At 55.3% G+C, this 20,330-nt stretch overlaps 1 protein-coding gene across 5 annotated transcripts in view; it reads left to right on the forward strand.

The window, feature by feature from the left end:
• Positions 1 to 9,727: 9,727 nt before the first annotated feature.
• LOC105470235 (KLF transcription factor 15) overlaps positions 9,728 to 20,330 on the forward strand; it is a 50,995-nt gene continuing 40,392 nt past the window's right edge. The window contains exons 1-2 of one of the 5 annotated variants that reach the window (XM_011722029.2): positions 9,728 to 9,900; positions 14,156 to 15,262. In XM_011722029.2, coding sequence (XP_011720331.1) covers positions 14,181 to 15,262 — 1,082 coding nt within the window. In that variant the 5' untranslated portion in view covers positions 9,728 to 9,900; positions 14,156 to 14,180. Of the gene's footprint in view, positions 9,901 to 10,203; positions 10,228 to 10,321; positions 13,323 to 14,155; positions 15,263 to 20,330 lie in introns of those variants that run through there. The other 4 variants (XM_011722028.3, XM_011722032.3, XM_011722027.3 and 1 more) reach the window with 4 other exon arrangements.

The raw sequence follows: 20,330 nt of genomic DNA on the forward strand, positions 1-20,330 counted from the left end.
CCAGCCAGATTCAGCTGGGGAGGGCAGGCTGGGGCTGGTGGGGGGATTTGGACCTGTCTTCCCTTCTGAATGGGAACTCAATTCCTTCCCAGTGGGCACTGAGGCCTTGGCTGTGGAATATTCTCTTATGATTTCCATCTGTCGTTTTTATTGGGCTCTTTGGGTGTGTCCATTCTGCTCTTCAGTCTTTGGATTGAGTTTGCATGGATACCGTCAAGCATTACATTTCCAGGAATCATCTCTCATTTCTGAGTGCTCCTTTTTCATGGCAGCTGGTTCTTGTTTTACGGGTTCACTATGCCCCTGGCAGTAGCAATAGGCCTACCTTGTGGGAGATTATGTGTTAGGTGAGGTGGAATTTGTAGAGCACTCAGAACAGTGCCCGGCATTCAGTAGTTGCTCGAATGTTAGCTCTGAGCCACATGCCTGGGATACAGGAAGCACTCAGTAAAGCTACCTATTGTATTATCTGGTGGTCCACAGATGTTTTTCCAAGAAAACTTGGAAGTTCCAGGGCTGTGTCAATGGCCTGCCCTCTTCCTCATGCCACAGCCCAGGGAGCCCTCGCAGCCCAGACCATCTGTCCTTCCCCCAGGCATTGTCCCATCTGCCCTCAAAGAGTTGTAAGTAATAGTCCTCCACTCAAGACCCCCAGAGGCTGTTTTGGCTGAACTCTTGGTGCAGAGGAGAAAGCAGAGACCAGTGGAGGGTGGTGACTTGCTCAGATCTCTGCAGCCAGTTAGAGCAGGGCTTCGCCTGCCAGTCTCCAGGCTCCCAACCTGCTGGCAGAGAGACATCACACCCTGGGCTGATGATGACTCCTTCTGCCGGATTCCCTTATAGAGCAGATCTGTGCCTTCCCGCCCTCCTTCCTCTCCCCAGGGGCTGGAGCCCATGTGTGTGTGTGTGTGTGTTGGGGGGGGGGGGTTGAGTCATCTTGGGCCATGGAAGTGAGGACTCTGACTGAGCAATGGCAGAGCCACAAGGTGGGAGAAGCCTGGGCCCCCACACTGGGTCACCATCCCCATTCCTGACACTCAGCAGGTGGGAGGCCAGAGGCAGAGAGACAGTCTCCTGTTGAAGACACTGCTCTTTTGTGTGTCTGTGCCAGCGTGGGGACTGTGTCCTGGCTCCTGGCAGTGGCTGGCTTATACCCACCTAGCCACTGGTCACTGTTGGGACCTCCAGGACCCTGACCCTACGTTCCTCACTCCCAAGCCAGGGGGCAGCAAGCTCCTACAGTCATGCAGGTACAAGGACAGTAAGGACCGTGTGTCAGCCAACGTGGGTACAGGTGAGTGCCAGGCAGCACTGCCCTCCGTGTGCCTCAGCTGTGTCCTACCCCAGCTCTTCCTGCAGGCTCCCACTTCCCACCTTGTAAGGGGTCCCTCTCTACATCCTCCCCCTTCCTGGGGTCTCAAAGCCTTCTCTATAGAGGAGGTGGCAGATTCTCCCAAATTCCCACTACCTCATCGTTTTCCAGATTGGGAGTATTTTTTGCTACAACAAACAACAGGGCCTGGCTGGTCAGCACTCACAGTGCCGGCGGAGCTTTAGGCCGCCCTGCAAAGCCCAGCACCTCATTCACACCAGCCTGGTTGGGGGTGTCCTGGACCCTGCCATGGGCTCAGTCACAGCTCAGGGAAACTGGGACACGGCCTACACGGTTCTGAGAGGTAAGTGTTCGGTGAACCCTGGGACTTTGCTGGTCTCTGAGCAGCATGTCCTCATCTACAGAGCAGGGAGCAGACCAGAGCCTCTTATCGCAGGAGGCCTCTGCAAAGGCCTTTGTTAGCTGTGAAGTGCACTGTGCATGCTGCCACTAACCAAAGATCTGGAGGAGCCTCCAAGGAAGGTTGCCCCTGACAGGGTGATTTGCTGTGAGGATGGGACAATTAAAGGCAGAGGTAAAGAAGTGAGGCCAAGGCTTTGGGAAGCTCTGCCAGACTGAAGCCCCTCCCCAGCCTGAGGGTGTCAGTGGTGGAAGGAATTCCTAGGCCACTTACCGCCGTCTCCATCCTGAGCTGGCTCCACCAGGGTGGTCTGGACGCTGCCTCCTTCCCAAATCTCTGCCTCTTTTGGAAGACTAGCCCAGCCCCAGACCTTGAGTCCCTCCCACAGGGACCCACTCCTCCACTGCCTGGGATCCTTCTCAGAGGCCCATCCCTGAACCAGCATGGCTGCAAGTGAGGAAACCTGGGTGTGAATTCAGCATTGCTTTGGGTGAGCTGCTCCACCCTCTGCTTCCTCCTCTGCAGGCAGAGAGGTGAGGTGGGCTGCATGCTCACCAGTTTCCCCCTGTGTCCATCTGGTAACAATGACAACACTCTGGTTTTGTGCTGGGAACTTCCCTCCCCACTCTCTGTTCATGAGATTCGGCAAGGTCAACTCTTCTTCCTTTCCAGGGGTGGCCCAGGCCTGGCTGTCAGTGGCCCACCTGCCCCTGGCTACAGCAAGTGGGTCAGAGATGAGCATGTGACACTAGCAGGACGAGCCAGCAGCTGGCCAGGGCCCCTGCTAGGCCCATCAGCATCAAGCAGTGCAGCCTGGAGCTGCTGAGACAGGCCCATGTGGAGGGAAGTGAGACCAAGAAGCCGAGGAGCAGGGTTCCCCTGGCAGCAGAGGCCCTGGCGTCAGCTAGGCCTGGAGCCCACAGAGGCTCCACTTATTCCAGCCTACCAACTCCATTTCCCCTTGGACAAATGTGGGTTGGACTGGTTTCAGCTGAAGTGTGCTTGAGCTAGGGATGGTTGTCTCTGAGCCTTGGAATAGGAGCCGCAGCGAACAGAATTCTTGAAGGAGCAAGAGGGAGACTCAGGCCAGAACGAGGGAGGCTGGCCAGCGGCTAGGAGGTGCCCAAGAGTGGGATGCCCAAACACACATCTGCTGCGCACCTGCTGTGGACTGGACACTCAGACAGCGTGTCTGTGCTGGGGGCCTGGCCTTGTGCTGGTGGCAGGGGGTCTGCAGATGATGCAGGCCTGGTTCCCACTGCCGTGGTGCTCATGGTCTAGGAGAGGGAGAAGCATGTGCCCAGCACACTTCCTGGCTCACTCAGAGCTCAGTGGAGTCTTGGGAATGGAGGGCCCTGCAGCAGGGCGCTGCTTGGGAGGGCCACTAGAACTTACAGGTGGCCAAGGTGGGGAGCACCTGGGCCACAGGACTCTGAGGAAGCTCCATTGGACCTGTGGACAACAGCGCTCGAGTGGATGAAGTGCCAGTGAGGTGGCCTCAGAGCACGGGGGACTGGGGAATGAGAATGGAAGAAAAAACGAAAAAAAAAAAAAGTAATAGAAAAAATTTTCAGAGCTGAGTAAAAGCATGAAGTCTTCTTCACATGCTGACCAAATAGAAGAAGAATGAATAAATGAAGGCAACACCAGGTAAGTCACCATAAAATTTCAGATAATCAAGGATAAAGAGAAGATCCCAAAAGCTTCTTAGAGAAAAAAACCAGGTAGCCTCTGTCTTAGTCCACTGAGGCTGCGATAACAAAAATACTGTAAACTGGATAGTTTATAAACAACAGAAATATATTTCTGTCAGTTCTGGAGTCCAGGAAGTCCAAGTTCAAGGAGCATGCAGATTCAGCCTAGTGAGGGCCCACCCTCGAGCTCATAGATGATGCCTGCCATAGATGGATGTGTGACCCTCCCAAGCTCATGTGGAAATGGGGAGGTGGGGCCTGGTGGGACATGTCTGGGTCAAGAAGGTGGATTCCTCATGAATAGATTAGTGCCCTCCTGGGAGAAAGGGGTGAATCCTCACACTGTGAGCTCCCTAGAGACCTGGTTGTTAAAAAGAGCCTGGCACCTCCCGCCAACCCCGCTTTCTCTCTCACTGTGCGACCTCTGCACATAATGACTCCCCTTCACCTCCATCATAAGTGGAAGCTTTCTGAGCCCTCACCAGGAGCAAATGCTGGTGCCATGTTTCCTGTATAGTCTTCAGAACTGTGGGCCAAATACACCTCTTTTCTTTATCATTTACCCAGTCTCCCTCCGGTATTCCTTTATAGCAATGCAAATGCACTAAGACAGCGTCTTCTCGCTGTGTCCTCACATGGTGGGAGAGAGGAGGGGTTCTCTGGGGCCTCCTTTATCAGGGCATGAATCTGCTCAGGAGGGCTCTACCATGTGACCTCATCACCTCCTAAAGGTCCTACCTTCTAATACCGTCACCTTGGGGGTTGGGATTTCAACATGTGAGTTTTGGGGGGACACAAATATTCAGACCATAGCACCTACAAAGGAATAAAATTCCAGTTGGTATCAAACATCTCATAGCAACACTGGATGCCAGATGACAGTGAAGCAATACCTTTAAGTTCTGAGCAGAAATCATTTTGAATCTAGAATTCCATAGCTATCAATAAAGTGTGACAGCAAATTAAAGATGTTTTTAGACATGGAAAGTCTCAGAAAGGTTATCTTCCAAGCACCTTTACTGAAAAAAATTACTTGATGATGTACTCCAAATAAAATAAGAAAGAAACCCAATCACAATCATAATCAATTATAACCATAAAAATAGTGGTATTATGAAAAGAAATCTGAGGGTTGCTTTTCAAAAGGTTTAGAAAACACCAGTCCAAATTAGAAAAGAAATGTGATTTGCATCTTGAAGTATGACAAAGAGACTGAATAGCAGCAATGCTAATGCATGCTGGTCCAGCCCCAGCAGGGTACATGGGCACTGCCACAGGGTGATCAAGGGGCCTTGAATGCAGGAGAGATTTACAGACACATGGGCAGAGTAAGGGGTTAAGGGACTTAAGGGTTTGGGGAAGGGTTACCTAAACCTGAAGAGATCTCTAGGAAAGGCTGCCTGATAAAGCCATGGCCATGAGTAGAGGGACACAGCCAGTAATGGTGACACATGGGGAGCCAGCCAGGGGAACACATTGAACCTCACATCCTGCCCATACTCCAGTAGCTTGCCAGTGCCTCCCACGGGCCAAACTCATTCAGACACCAAAGGCACCTGTTCACAGTCTATGCAGCCGTGCCTCTGGGGGCACAGACACTATTTGGCATGCAAGGTAGGGCCATACACTTCTTGTACAGATACAAAAGACACAGGCTTATTTATTTATTTATTTATTTATTTATTTATTTATTTATTGAGACAAGGTCTTGCTCTGTTGCCCAGGCCAGAGTGCAGTGGTGCAATCTTGGCTCACTGCAGCCTCCACCTCCTGGACTCAAGCGATTTTTCCCACCTCAGCCTTCCAAGTAGCTGGGACTACAGGCACACACCACCATGCCTGGCTAATTTTTGTATATTTGTAGAGACAGGCAAAACTGCCGTGTTGCCTAGGCTGGTCTGGAACTCCTGGACTCAAGCAATCCGCCTCCCAAAGTGCTGGGATTATAGGCGTGAGTCACTGCACCCGGCCCAGGAACATTATTTAGAACAACAACAATAACAAACAGAAATGGTAGGTGGCACTGGGGCTGGGTAGAATTTTACTTTTCATTTCATGCCTTTCTGCAGGGCTTGAACTTTAAAAACATGTGCAGAAGTTATTTTTAAAAGAATTACTCAAATGAATGGCCTGAACACCAGTCTGGGAGTCTTGAAATTGAACCACAGGGGACAGAGAATCCCATGGCTTTCATCCTATTGACAAGGTGGCCACTGTTTCCCTGGCTTCTAGCCTTTCCCGAGCTTGGTACACCCTTCCATGAGAGAACCTGGAGTGGCGGCCACTCCCACTCCCTAGAGCTAACCTGCCCTGCTCTGTGGTCTCTTCCCGCTCCTCAGTGCTGATCCTTGCTGTTCCTAGTGCGTCCCCCCAGGGTGGGGTCCATAGCCCCCTTCACACTTGTCCTTATCACCTGTGCCACCATCATCCTGCTGGGTCCCCTACACTGCACTGGGGTCTCAGGAGGCTCTGGCAGTGTGAGCGGCATCTCAAGTCCACAGCAATGCTCCGCACTGGCAGGATGGCTGTCCAGGAGCAGTGAATACACATCAGAAGGAATGGTAACAGCCTCTTCTGAATCTCTGTACTTTCCAATGCCTTTTCCCATCTCTTACTTTGGTTATCTTCAAACAATCTTTTGAGGTAAATAGGATAGGGGTCTGAGTACCCATTTTATAGATGAGGAAACTGAGGCTCTGAGAGACATACTGATTTGCCCAAGGCCACTCAGCAGTGAGGGACTCTGCAGAAGAACCAGATTCCAGGCTGCCACGCATGTACAGCCCCACTAGGCTGGGGTTCAGGCTGCCTGCCTGCCTGGAAATCTGTCAGGTGTCAGAGAGACCACAGCTCATGGCAGAGACAGGGATGAGGGGAAGCTGAGGAGCCCTTTGACCCCAGTACCACACTAATGTGTCCATGGACCAGGGGAAGCTGGAGCTTTCACCCCACCTCAGCCCCTGCTGCTCCTGGATCCTCTGGGCAGGGGTATCCCTGGGACTTTGCCAGTGCTCAGAGCTGGGGGCAGAGTCTCTCAGGACTCAGCCCTTCTCTGTGTCTTCTTGGACTGCCAGGTCCCCAGGTCCCTGGGCTGATGTTCCTCAGAGCTAGGTGTGCTCAGGGCTAGGGGGCTGGGGGTGGGGACAACACTGGTCATGAGACAGGGGTGGGCCTGGTGTTGCCTGGTTGCCAGGACAGACCTCACCTCTTGTCTACATAGCACCAGGGGTCTGCTTGGTGCGGAAAGGGTCCAGCCCAGCCTGAGGAACCTCCTGCAGCATGTTTTTCCTGGCCCCTGGGTACCAGCAGCCCTTATGCCTGCCTATTCCCTAGTCTCCAGCTCAAAACCACTTCCCGAGCCCAGAATGGATAGGGTCTCTTCAGCACCCCAGCCCTTAGAGGAAGAGGTGGTGAGAAGGTAAGGGGCTCTGGCCAGAGACCCTTGAAACATAGCTGGGGACAGGGGAGCTGAGAGTAGGGGGAATTGTTGCTTCCCACCTGGGAAGGGTGAGAAGTCAGTCACTGTGGGAGGTCACAGGGCTTGATGGCCACAGTGGGCCCTTGTGCACAGACCATTGAGTCACTGAATGGGGCCTTCAAAATGCTTCCTGGCAGAAGGCAGGCTGGGCCCAGACCCCCAGGCAGGCATGAGCTAGTGGGGAGGCTGGAGGTCTCAGGTATGTGTGTGGGACAGGGAATGAGGACAAGATTGACCCCATATCCATTGGCAGCTTTACTGGGGCAAGAAGAAAATCTCATTTCCTCAACATGTTTCATAAGTGTCCTAGGTTCTGGAGATACAGGATTGAATTAAAAAAAAACAAGTCCATGCTCTTAAGGAGCTTGTCAACTGGTGGGAGAGACAGGCAAGAAACAAATCAATAAATAATATAAAAATCAGGATCATGAAACAAAATAAACAGAGGTCAGGAAACTGAGGGCAGAAGATGAGCTGTTTTAGATGGGATGGGTGAGGAAGGTGTCTGGGGTAAGGTGGCATCTGAGCAGAGACCTGAGTACACGATGGAGCAATCCATGCAGCTGTTTAGGGGGAAACAAGATATAATAGAAGAACATTTCCCTGAACTGTAGAAAGACTTGAGTTTCCAGATTAAAAGGATACACCAAGCATAGAGTAGTAATAATGAAAACAGAAGGAGGCCAGAGTCAGACATATCCTGGTAAAATGTGTGAAATTCAAGCATGGAGCAAAGATCACTCCAAAAAGGCACCAGGCCCAGATGGTTTTATAGGCAAGGTCATACAATATTTAACCAATATAATTTATATCCTTCCAAGGCCCTTTTGTATACTTGATTATGTAGAAGTAGCGAAGGAATTGCTTCAGAGGAAAAGAAACTTAGAGGTTTTCACTGCTACAAAGAGAAATCTTTATTTTTTTTGTCATCTGTTTTGAAGAGCACCACCTGGTTTTGTTCTCTCCTTTCTGCCAAGGAATCTCAATGATAGATTCTCCCCACTATATCGAGGGAGCTTTTCTCCTTAGATATGGTTTGGGGTAAATGCTGTATCTAGCTGTAGGGCATTAAAGACTGTGGTGAAAACTTGGGCTTTACTTACTCTGAGTGAGTTGGGAGCTGCTGGAAGCTTCTGAACTCAGAGGGTACCTGATCTGACTCAGGTTTTAACAGGACCATCTTGGCTGTTCTCCAGTTTCTAGCCAGTGGGGCCTCCTCCCTGTGTGCTGAAGCTACTAAGGATATATCATTGCTTCCAAGCTTTTTCTGACCTTTCGCTGCAGCTTTCACCAAGGAGACAGGAGGCACTAGGCTGAGAGTATGTGAGGAGTGAAGACTGAGGGCGGGCAGGGCAGATGGAGAAGTGTTGTGGCCATGCTTGATCCCAACCTGCACTGAGACAAAATGAGGAATACAGGTCTCTATCTCTTCTCTTATGAAAATGGGCAAATTCCACTGTTCTGCCCAGGCTAGCCAGGGCTGCTGTAATGCCAGAGTGATCATTCCAACTTCTGTGTACTAGAAAGCCTCTCACCATCCTCAAGACAAATGTCCTTAAAGCCCTCTGGTCGCGCATTGGTTTGGCTCCTAGTGGCAGCAGCAGCTGAATCCCTGGCACTGACCTGGTGCACAGAGTGTCCCCAGATCCCTAGTCAAGCAAGCCCAGACCTATAGCATTCCAGAGAGCCTGGAAAGGGTCTGGTTAAAAATTCCTGTTCTAGCAATGTCTTCCAGAAGAAGCAGGAGAAAATGCTCCCCACCTCCCAATGCCAGGAGGGGAGAGGAAGGAAGCTCAGTAGGACAGCTCTGCACAGGTGGCCTGGGGGTGTCTGCAAGATGACCTGACTCTACCTCTCCACCTGCTCCTTCCCAGCTGTGTGACTGGGGAGGGCTGGTGTCTTCTCTGAGTCGGTTTCTTCATCTGTAAAGTGCTTGGCTGAGGATCCAGCTGGAGTGTGGATTTAAGGGCACAGCAGGGTGTCTAACACCCTCAGCCCACGTGTTTCTCTTGGGCAAGCCACTCTGAGCCTTACTCTTCCTATCTCTAAGCGGGAACCCAAATGCGAGCCAGGATTGCTGCGGACTAAAGCAGTCTATGAACGCTTTTGTAGACTAGGAAGCATTTGGTCTTCAGAAAGGTGCCCCAGAGACAAGGTGTCATTGGCTTCAAGTAGGGGTCAGCAAACCTCAGTTAGTTCTGGAGGGCAGGGTGGCAGCGCAGAGCGCGCGCACTTTCCTGAGGGTAACTGATTGCCCTGCTGAAAGCCCAATACCATACTTCTCCAAAAATACGTTCTTCTAGGCAAGTCTCCTACTTTATCCGACACTCAGCGGGGGACAGAGCTGCTTATACCGCGCTGTGGATGAAGGTGGGGGCGTGGGGCAGACCAGGTCAGACAGGCTCCCCAGTGCTTCGCCCTCAATCACGCAGACTGCACTTGGGGCGATCTCAGAGCTTTTCTTAAATCGTGGGGCGCGTCTCACGTTCTCACCCGGGGACTGAGCTTTAGAAACCGACCCTAGTGGACGCCGCGAGACAGCGGCGAGGGATGGGAAGCAAGGAGGTGGCTGCGGGCCGGGGACCAGGCAGCGTGTTTGGGGGCGTGCGCGTCTGGCAGCGCCGGGATCCTGGAGCGTCCGCCGCGCAAGTCCGGGCGCCGCGAGGGCGGGGCGGGGCGGGGCCATGGCGGGGCGGGGCATGTGACGCACGGCGCGGGCCAATGGGGCGCGCGCCCGGGGCCGAGCCTCCTGCGAGCCTTCGCGGCGCCCGCTGCGTCACGTGAGCGGCTGGGAGTGAGCGCCCAGTGAGCTGCGGGCGGGCTAGTGCTCCGCCGCAGCGACCCGCGGGCCGGCGGGCGAGCGAGCCACCGCAGGACCCGCGGCTCGGCCCCCGGCCGCGGTCGGACGGAGAGCCGAGCCGCCGCCCCCAGCCCAGCCCGCCCGGCCGCAGGACCGCCGGGGCCTGGCCGCCGGTCGGGCGTGCGCCAAGTTCAGGTGGGAGAGGCGCGGCGGGGCCGGCCGGCCGCGTGGACGCGGCCCCGGGTGATCTGAGGGCTGGCCGGCCTCGGGGCGCGTGGCCGTGCGCCCGCGCAGCTCTCGGAGGCACGGCGCGAGTGCCGGAGGAATGTCGGAGGAGCGGGTGGGCCCCCGCGGAGGTGGGCAGGGGTCGGACTAGCCTGAGGGAGGTGACCACCCCCACAGCCCCGGTCGCCCACCAGCACTTTGCTGAGGCCCGCGCCGCCGCCTCGGTGCCTGGCCGGGCGATTCCATGGCGCGCCTTGCGGGCCGGCCCTCCCATATGGTGGGCACCGGCGCGGCCTGGTGAGAGGAGGGGACGAGCGGACGCGCTGGCCAGCCCACGGTTGGGGGCGGAGGGGCTGGAGACCGAGGGGTTACTGTAGGTCACCGCAGCAGTGTCGGGGGCAAGGAGGGGCGCAGGACGAAGGCATGGTGCCCAGCGGGCAGCGGTCCAGGATTCTAGAAGGGGTCTGAGCCGGCTCTCTTCATTTCCCACGCACGTTTTCCCGCACCCGCCGGCACCCACGGCGGCTCCACGCGCGAGCACTTCGCGGACAGCCTCCCGTACAGCCACAGCGGCTACCGCGCACCACGCCCCGCACACGCAGTCACACGACAGGAACTCACACCCCTTCACGCACACCCGCACCGTTCACGCGTCTCACTCCACGCTGAATGCGGGTCCCCTCAGACCGAACATTGCCAAAGCCATGGCCTGGCTGAGGGATGGCGGCGGCGGGGCGGAGAGGCAGTCCCCGTCCCATATGGTGGTCCGGTTCACTCTTCCCTCCCCGCCTTGGTGTTACTCATGGAACCCCCTCTCACGGAGGGCACAGAGGGGCTGTTTTCTCCCACGGCCCTCGGAGGTGACAAAATCACCAAATATCTGAGCGCCTCAAATCTCCTTCCCCCTCCCCCCCAGGACCAGGTGGCCCCTGGGGAGACCCTGCCGCCCTACAGGTGTGAGGACGCCCGGACTCTGCGACTTTGGGGCCTGCGGGCAGCTCAGGGACCGGGACTCTTATTTTGAAGGACGGCCCCCTTCGCCACCCCCGTGATTTGCACGCTGACCCAATGGCAAGCCCTTGGCCGGCTCTGGGCTTGTTATCAATTACATGTTGTTCCTGCAGCCGCTGTGTCCCCGGGAGGATAAACAGCAGGCCTGGCCGGGCCAGGGGAGGGGGCGGAGTCCGGCGGCCAGCCGGGGACTGTGCCCGGAACAGCGTGTCCCCTCCCCCTGCACGCAGCCTGCGCCTCTGGCCGCCCCACGTGCTGCTGTGTTTTAGGGGCCGAGCCAGCTCCAGCCCTACAGTGTCCTCTCTTTAATGCTGGTGCCCTGGGCCATCCCAGAGCCCTTTCTGGGTTCTCCGTGCCTGGGTGCCTCCCCCTTGAGACGTTCAGCCCAGCATTAAGACTCTGTTGCCTGACCTGGGCCACCCACTCCTAGTCTCCGCCCCCTCTTCCCCCGCACCTTCCATTCACTCATTCAGCAAATTTTGCTGGGTCCTGTTTTAGACTCTGGGATACAGCATTGGAGTGAACAGTCAGGACAGCTGATATTCTGATGGGAAGGTAGACAGCAAAGTTCACAAACACATTACCAAGATAGTTTCCCACAGTGGAACCTGCAGTGAAGAGCATAATATAGGGTGATGTAACAGGGTGGGCCTGGAGGCCCCCACAGGGGTGACTTCTGAGCCGAGATCTAACTAAGCAGCTCCCACCTGCAGTGCTGGGGGAAGAGCCAGGGCAGTGGCCCCCGGCTGAGGCTGAAGTGAGGCGAGCATACCTGGACTAGGAGAGAGGCAGTTGGTGGTGAGGTCTGCAGAGAGTCCCGAGGGCCCAGGTGCTGGGCTGCTGCGAGGAGATAGGGCCACCTGTCCTTGGGAAGCCATTGGAGGATGTTTCCTTCCAGCCCCCATACTGTACTTTTTAGATCACTTTATCTGTCAATATCTGTTTATATCTTTAAAAGGTAAGGCCTCCTTTAACCACAATACGATCATCACAGTTAAAAATATTAACAGTAATTACTTAATATCATGGGATGGCCAGGTAGTGATCACGTTTCAGGGGAGGGCTCTAAGGCCTGCTCTGGGTCCCAGGAGGGCTGGAGGCCCCTGATTCCTTAACATTGCAGTAGAAGGGCAGAGGCCGCACGTTTGCTGTGCCTGCAGGCTGACACCAATGGCTGGCACTGGCTGAGTGCTGCCGGTGTGCCAGATCGTGAGGGGAGTTCTCACAACACCTGAGGAACCAGGCACTGTTGGAAGCACCTCCATCTCACAGACTGAGACAGACACAGAAAGCCTGTGCACCTGCCCGAGGTCACCTGGCAGACAAGTTGCAGACTCAGGAATGGAGCCCATGCTTGGAGGGTGGGAAAGGGTTGGCGGAGGCCCAGGGTGGAGTGTGGGCTCTGCTCAGCCTTGTGCCCTTCACAGTGTCTGGCACTTTCATTCCTTCCCAGCACCTGATTTGGTGAATAGGTGCATTTTAAAACACACTCCAGGTTTAAATCCTTAGCTGAGTGTTTAAACCAAAAAGCCAAATGTCTTCCTAGTAAAACTGGCCTGGGATACAGACCTTGCCTTAGTTTCCTGGAGTTCCATGAAGCTTCCTGGATAAGTTGGGAACTGAGGTCAAAGGTCCTGGGGTCCCTGAGCAGGAAGAGACTTAGAGATCTTTGAAGCATGGAACAGATGAGGAAACTGAGGTTTGGGAGGGGAAGCAAGGACTTGCTCAAGGTCATAGCTGATGATGGTATTGGCCATTGAGCAGTGTGGAGTGCCAGGTCCTAAAGGGGTCCTGGAGACAGAGGGGCTGGGTGTAGAGGTGATGCTGGGCAGCAGAGAACCTCTGACTTTGGTGCAGAGCGTTCCCCTTCCCCAAGCTTGATAAACACCCAGCCCGCCCTGGTCACTGAGCAGGGACAAAGGTTCACAGAGGTGGCCCTGTCACAGCTGGACACTGTTGACTCTCCTTGGACACCAGACCTAGCATGTTCTTTGGCTTCAGAGGATGCAGCTTTCCCTTCTCTCTGTCAAGGTTCTCTGAGCCCCTCCTGGGCACCAGGGGCCAGTCCAGGCATTGGGGACGCAGCAGAGACATGGAGTGCACTGTCTCAGGGGGAGACAGACATTAGCTGAGCTTCCCAAGGTGGTGAGTGTCCCAGATGGAGAGAGCAGTGGCAGACAGTGCAGGGGACTCCACTTCCTTATTGGCCAGGATGGGCTGGAGGGCGGTGGTTATCTCTTTTCCCACTAGATGGGTGTGAAGTCCAAGGCAGTTATGCACATGCAGGTGCTCTGGGACCCCAGTGGTTGGCTTCCACGCCATGGATTATCACCAGAGGGGCAGGGCCTTGGCCACCAGGATGCTAAAGCGTCAGGGTGCAGGTGAGAGGGTTGTGTTCAAGCCTGTGCCACTCACAGGGCAGTCAAGGCTCAGCGGGGTTTGAGGACTGGAGAGTGGAGGAGGTTTTCCCCTTTAGATGGGGAAACAGCCGTGCGGGCAGGCGCTTCTTGGTCTTTGACTGTTTTGCCTGCGTGCTACACTTGCCCAGGTAAAATGCAGGCGGCCTAGTTAAATTTGAATCTCAGGTGAAATAATTTTTAAATATAAGTGTGTCCTATCCAATATTGGGAACATACTTAAAAGTAGTTTATTTTTTAAATCTGAAATTCGAATTTAACTGTCGGCTTGTATTTTTATTTGCGTAATCTGGCAACCCTCTGGAAGCCTCAGCAACATGAGGGTCAGAGGGCAAATGGCTGTTCTACCCCCATTCTGTGACTCAACTGGCGTGATGCTGAGGTCAGGAGTCCTCAGATGTCCAGTGACTCCTATGATGTTGACGGTAGGCTGATTCGGGGTTTTGGCCCTCCTGGGGTCCAGAGAGCCTCCTCGCACATGCCCTTCTCTCATACTCACCCATACTCAGTTGTTCACAGACACATGTGCTATTTTCCAGGATAATTCTGGAAAATCTGTTTGAAACCAGAAGTGCCCCTGATTGTGCAATGGGCTTGGAGAGGTCTCTTTTGCAAACAGGTGGTGCAATTTCAGAAAACACTCTTGCAGGCACAGCTCTCCTGGGGGATGGAAGCAGGATCCAGGCATTTGGCAATGGGAGGCTGTGGGCAGGCAGCTGAGGGTGGGGTCAGAGGCCCGAGAGGTGGCAGGTGAGCACTGTCCTTCTGACCAGGCCTCCTGTGTTCCTTCCCTGCAGCTGCCACCGGCACGGCCAGGCCAGCATGGTGGACCACTTACTTCCAGTGGACGAGAACTTCTCGTCGCCAAAATGCCCAGTTGGGTATCTGGGTGATAGGCTGGTTGGCCGGCGGGCATATCACATGCTGCCCTCACCCGTCTCTGAAGATGACAGCGATGCCTCCAGCCCCTGCTCCTGTTCCAGTCCCGACTCTCAAGCCCTCTGCTCCTGCTATGGTGGAGGCCCGGGCACCGAGAGCCAGGACAGCATCTTGGACTTTCTACTGTCCCAGGCCACGCTGGGCAGTGGCGGGGGCAGCGGCAGTAGCATTGGGGCCAGCAGTGGCCCCATGGCCTGGGGGCCCTGGCGAAGGGGAGCGACCCCTGTGAAGGGGGAGCATTTCTGCTTCCCCGAGTTTCCTTTGGGTGACCCTGATGACGTCCCACGGCCCTTCCAGCCTACCCTGGAGGAGATTGAAGAGTTTCTGGAGGAGAACATGGAGCCGGGAGTCAAGGAGGCCCCCGAGGGCAACAGCAAGGACTTGGATGCCTGCAGCCAGCTCTCAGCTGGGCCACACAGGAGCCACCTCCATCCTGGGTCCAGCGGGAGAGAGCGCTGTTCTCCTCCACCAGGTGGTGCCAGTGCAGGAGGTGTCCAGGGCCCAGGTGGGGGCCCCACGCCTGATGGCCCCATCCCAGTGCTGCTGCAGATCCAGCCCGTGCCTGTGAAGCAGGAATCAGGCACGGGGCCTGCCTCCCCTGGGCAAGCCCCGGAGAATGTCAAGGTTGCCCAGCTCCTGGTCAACATCCAGGGGCAGACCTTCGCACTCGTGCCCCAGGTGGTGCCCTCCTCCAACTTGAACCTGCCCTCCAAGTTTGTGCGCATTGCCCCTGTGCCCATCGCTGCCAAGCCTGTTGGATCAGGACCCCTGGGGCCTGGCCCTGCCGGTCTCCTCATGGGCCAGAAGTTCCCCAAGAACCCAGCCGCAGAACTCATCAAAATGCACAAATGTACTTTCCCCGGCTGCAGCAAGATGTACACCAAAAGCAGCCACCTCAAGGCCCACCTGCGCCGGCACACGGGTGAGAAGCCCTTCGCCTGCACCTGGCCAGGCTGCGGCTGGAGGTCAGTATAGTGGGTGACAGGTCTGGGCGGTGAGCACAGCCACTCATGTCTGCTTACTTGGGTGTGCAGCAGGGCAATTTTCCACCATTAACAGAAGGCGGATGAGGAAGGGGAGGGAGGGGCAGGCGAGTGCAGGCCCAGAGCTGGCACAGTTGCCTGGAGGCTTCCTTGGTCCTTCTGGTTCCTGAAGCCAGAAGCCAACTGGGCTCCAGTTTCCTGATGGCCAGGTAAGGCTTTGCTGGCCTGTGCTGCCTGCTGGGTCTCCCCATCCAGTCTGACAAGGGTGGGGATTGAGGGGCTGGCGAGGAAGGATGAGTGCGGTCTAGGGGCCAGGCAGCGGCTCCCTTTGGGCCCACAGCCCCACAGGGTAAGTACCACCATCCCAACTTACATCATAGGACACCAGGGCTCCGACTGGCCAGGTACTTGCCCAAGGTCACTCTGCTTTGTGAATGGGATTTGAACCCCGGGGTCGGATTTGAGAGGTCACATCCTGAAAATGCTGCTTCCTCAACCAGTGGGACTAGCTTCATTCACCGATGTCTCTAGACATGTGGGCTAGGCCTAGCCCATGCTTCCTCTCTGGGGACAGCGTGTTTGGGAGGCTGCAAAGGCCAACCGAGAGGGAGGCTAGGCCAGCTGGCAGTGCTGTCACAGGTGGCAGAACCCAGGCTGTCTGATCTGCATGGCAGTGGGGAAATCAGGCCTCAAATGATAACTGGCAGTGTCCCAACCATGGTTACCCAGCACCCTTCCCTGAGCACCGGGTGCTGCTCAACCTCCTTGGGAGGGGTGTCCACCTTTTCCTGAAATGTAGGCTGCTTGCCAAGAGCTTATGTGCTCCGAGGTGCCAGAGCCAGCCCTCTGCATTTCCAGATGCCCATCCCAAAGGAATCTCTGTCCTGCCTTGGGGGTGCTGTATGCTGTTGGCACATTCCCCATCTTTGCTGCTGTGGCTGCTGCTGTGTGTGTGAGATGGGGCATGCTCATCTGTGTACCTGGGGATGTATACAGGCCTGGGCCTCGTCAGCGGGTGTGTGGCTGTGTGTATGCATGTCCACATGTGTATGCATCTTGCTTTCTTTGTGTCTGTGCCATGTGACCATATGTGTTTGCACACATATACGTCTTAGGTGTTTGTGCACCATGTGTGCCTGCCTGTGTGTGTGTGTTATGTGTGGGTGCAGCGCCCAGGGAGCAGTTTGCAGCTTTTGTTTTCTTGACCATACTCTGGTTCTGAGAGCTTTTGAGAGTTGTCTGGGGCAGAGGTCCTGGCCGGTGAGGCTGAGCCGTGGCCGGGGAGCTGTGAGTAGAATGTATGTTGTGGCACTGGTGCTGCCTTTCCATTGAGTGCCAATCTGGCCAGAGAAGGGACTTTTCCTGAACAGTGTCTAGGTTTATGGAGGCCCCTCCTGAGTGAGGACCTCACTCTGTCCTGTCTCCCACCCCATTCAGATAGACCAGAGAGGCTACTGTGAGAACCCACCCTGGGGCCTCACAAGGTCTCCATCCTGGAGTCCCCACCTCTCTGAGCTTTGTACCTAGGCCTGCCAAGTGGGTGCAGGGCTGACAGGCTACTTGTGAGAGGACACAGTAGCAGTTACACTGTGTGGGAGGTCAGAGGAGCCGAGAGAAGGGCCAGGAGCGCTCTTGATTGAAGCAGGAAACTTGTGCAGGGAAGGCGAGGGCACGGGAGTGTGGGGGCAGTGGTCTTGAGCCTACACCTGGGTCAGCCACCAACTTGCCATGTGCCTTTGGGGTGGTCCTCCTCCGAACCTCAGTTTCCTGTCTGCAGAGTAGAGGGCTAGCCCTTTGCAGCCCATGGCAGGCATGCAGGGCTCCGCAGCGGCCTTCTTCTTGTTGGTACATCACAAGGATACAAACTCATACAAGGCAGTTTCTGAGGAGGAACCCTGAAGGTATTCTCTCCAGCCCCCAAGAGGGCGGTGCCTATTGTGGAGGTGCCCCCTACTCCCAGGGGCCCTGCATGCACTCTCCTCTTGGTGGGGGCAGGCAGGGGCTGCAGAGAGGAAGGGAAGCCTCCCACCAAGCACCAGTCTGGACTCCCTAGTCGGGCTCAGCTTTCAGCGCTGTCTCCTGGCCATAGTCGACCATTGGCAAGTGGCTCCTCTAGTCGTGGTGAGGCTGGGTAGGGTGGTGGGGAGGGCAGGTGTGGTCCTCATCCAAGACCAGCCTTCTTCCTGGATATCTTAGAGCCAGAGAGCTGATAGGCCCCTCAGCCCAGAGTGTATCTCAGTGAGGCAGATCTTAGTTCTCTATACAGTGGCCTCAGGAGGTAATGAGGTACATGAGAGAGTGGGGACTTGTGGAGGGGATTCAGCTCTGACACATCTGAGCCCTGGCACTGGTTGTGCTGCCCAGGACCCACTTGGCAGGAGAAGGCGTGATGGTTGCCTGGCCCAGTGAGATCACAGTGGCACTGCCCCCAGGAGCTGTCCCTGCTGCCAGCCATGCCCTGGGCTTCCTGAGGGCTCCTCCAGCTTCCCCCAGGGTCCCCTGGAGTGGGTCTGGCCCTCAGGGGGTAACTCATGGCAGAGGTGCTGTTCAGCTGGGAGCTGAGGGCACCAGCCTCTAGGGACGGCTGCTTTTCTGAGGATGCAGGGAGTCCTCAGTTGGCTTTCAGGGATCTTGCCTTAGTTTCCTGGAGCTCCATGAAGCTTGGGATCTGCCCTGTCTGCTTGTGTCTCTTAATATGGTGATAGTCTTCAACTGAGAGGGAGCCCCTGCAGCTCCTTGCAGCAGTCAGGAGGGAGGATGGACCCTGCTTTGGGATAGCTGGGTCTGGACAGGACTGGAGGAGTAACGATGATGATGGTGAGATGGCATATTTACTGACCACTCACTGTATGCTGGGCACTAGTCTTAAGTTTCTCAGAGCTGGAATCCCTTCTGTCCACTATTGTAACTTGCATACTTCCTGCCATGGGGAGCTCATTACCTTCTGAGGCCTTTAAGTGTACTTTGCTATGCTTCAGTTTCTATTCAAGCTTCTCATTCTGGCCCATAGACCCACACAATGTGCTTGCCTGTCTCTTCCCCTTACTGAGTAGGATCCAGCCACGCTGGCCTCCCCGCTGTTGCTCAGGCTCCTGCTCTCACGTGGGCATCAGCCCTCTCTGTGCCCTCTCGAATGACCCCTGCCCTTGAGGCTGTAGTGACAGCTTAAGGTTTTCACATTAGCTCATCAGGTCCTTGTAACTGTCTGGTAAAGTGTAGGCCCCAATCTTCACTTCACAAAGAGGGAAACTGAGGCACAGACTGCTCACATCACATGCCCGCAGGGACATAGCTAGTGAGTGTGAATCTGGGTTGCATGCCTAAGCCCGAGCAGAGCCCTGCTCTGGCCGCCCAGCAGTCCCAGCTGGTATCAGAGTTGCCGTGTGTGCCTCCACTCTCCTACCAAGAGGTCGGCCCAAAAGGCATTATGCTTCTGGGCTATGGGAAAAGAGCTAACAACCACAATCGAGATAATAACCAGGGCCTCTAATGCATACCTGGCACTGCTCTGAGCAAAATTCACATATATTAATTTATGTAATTCTCGAAATTAGTAGGCATCAGCATGTTGTCCCTGTTTCACAGAGGAGATAATTAAAGCACAGAAGAGTTAGGTAAATTCTCCAGTCAGACAGCCAGTAAGCCACAGAGCCAGGAGTTCAACTGAGGCTGTCTGCCCAGACTCAGAGACCTCCCTCTGCACCCCTGTGTTGGGTGCTAACTCTGGTGTTGGGGACCTCCACCTCCATCTGCAGCTTAGCCTGGTCTTTGGGGTGGCAGCTCTGCACTTTCACCTACTCCCCGTGTGGGAGCTCTCCACTCCCAGGACTCGTCTCTTCTTCCTGGTGGCCCTGATGAATGGGATGCTCTTCCTGCCCCAGGCTGGCTCTGGCCTCGTACCGTGTCCTGTGCGCGGAGAACAAGCGAGGGCCCCTCAGCCCCCTTGTCCCTCTGTGTAATGGACGGTGCCCTCCCTCCACTGCTGAGGTCGGCACCTGCCCAGGTACTCAGCCCACTTCCTTCTGCTTTTGGTCCTGAAAGTATTCCCTGTCCCTTCTCTGGTGACATGATTTTGGCACCCTCAACAGGGCTGAGAGCAGGCTTTCCCTGTTCTGATCCAGCCGTCTGGGAAGTACTGCTTGCCTGCCTTCCTAGAAGTTTCCTTGCCTCACTCTCAGACATAGGCATCCTTTGTTCCTTGCAGCAGAACGTCCTGTTCCAGAATGGCCAAGCCATTCCATCCAGAAAGAATCCCTTCTGCTGCAGTGAATATGAATATGAATAACTGTCATCATCCTGCAGGGTGGGTACCTTTGTCATCCACAGTGGATGTGGGGTGGGGGGACAGAGAAGGGGAGTTGCAGGCTCCTCTTGAGCGTCAGAGCCAAGAGGTGGTAGGCACAGGATTCAAACCTAGGGGTCTGGCTCCCAGCCTGCTCTCATGACAGCTGTGTGATGAGGCTTTTTCTGACCTCCTTCCCTCTGTAGGCAGAGGCCCCCGGTATGGTTGGGCAGGTTGTGAACTGCACAACTCTAGGGAGCACCATTCCCATTGCAGTTTCTGAGACTGGACCATTTGTGGTGGTGTCTTTCTGGCAGATGAGGGTTAGTGTCTCAAGGAAGGGAAGCCTTCACATAGAAGTGCTGTATGCACCAGCCCTGACATTATAGCTGCTCTAGAGAGACACTGGACCCCTGTTTACCCTCTGCCCTACAGCTCAGTGCAAATCATGGTGCTGCCCTGTCTGCAACAGGACCTCACCAGAAGCCAGGCCCAACACTCAACTCCATGCAGGTGATAAGAACTCATGATTCTTGAATAATTGCCACGTGCTAAGCAGGGCTCTAAACTGTTACTGGTAGCCTTGTACAAACCTCACAGTCCTCAGGAATAGGTATTTTGTTCTCTCTGTGTCCGGGTAGAGAAACTGAGGCTCAGGGAGCTTGGTGACTTTCCTAGGTTGCCTGGTTGGTGAGTGGCAGAGCTTACTGCCTACAAGGGCTGCATCTTACCCATTGGGTTCCCGTGTCCCCCACTGTAGTCCCCAGG

This window comes from Macaca nemestrina, chromosome 2 (genome assembly GCF_043159975.1).
Source record: "Macaca nemestrina isolate mMacNem1 chromosome 2, mMacNem.hap1, whole genome shotgun sequence".
In the NCBI taxonomy this organism is placed as follows: domain Eukaryota; kingdom Metazoa; phylum Chordata; class Mammalia; order Primates; family Cercopithecidae; genus Macaca; species Macaca nemestrina.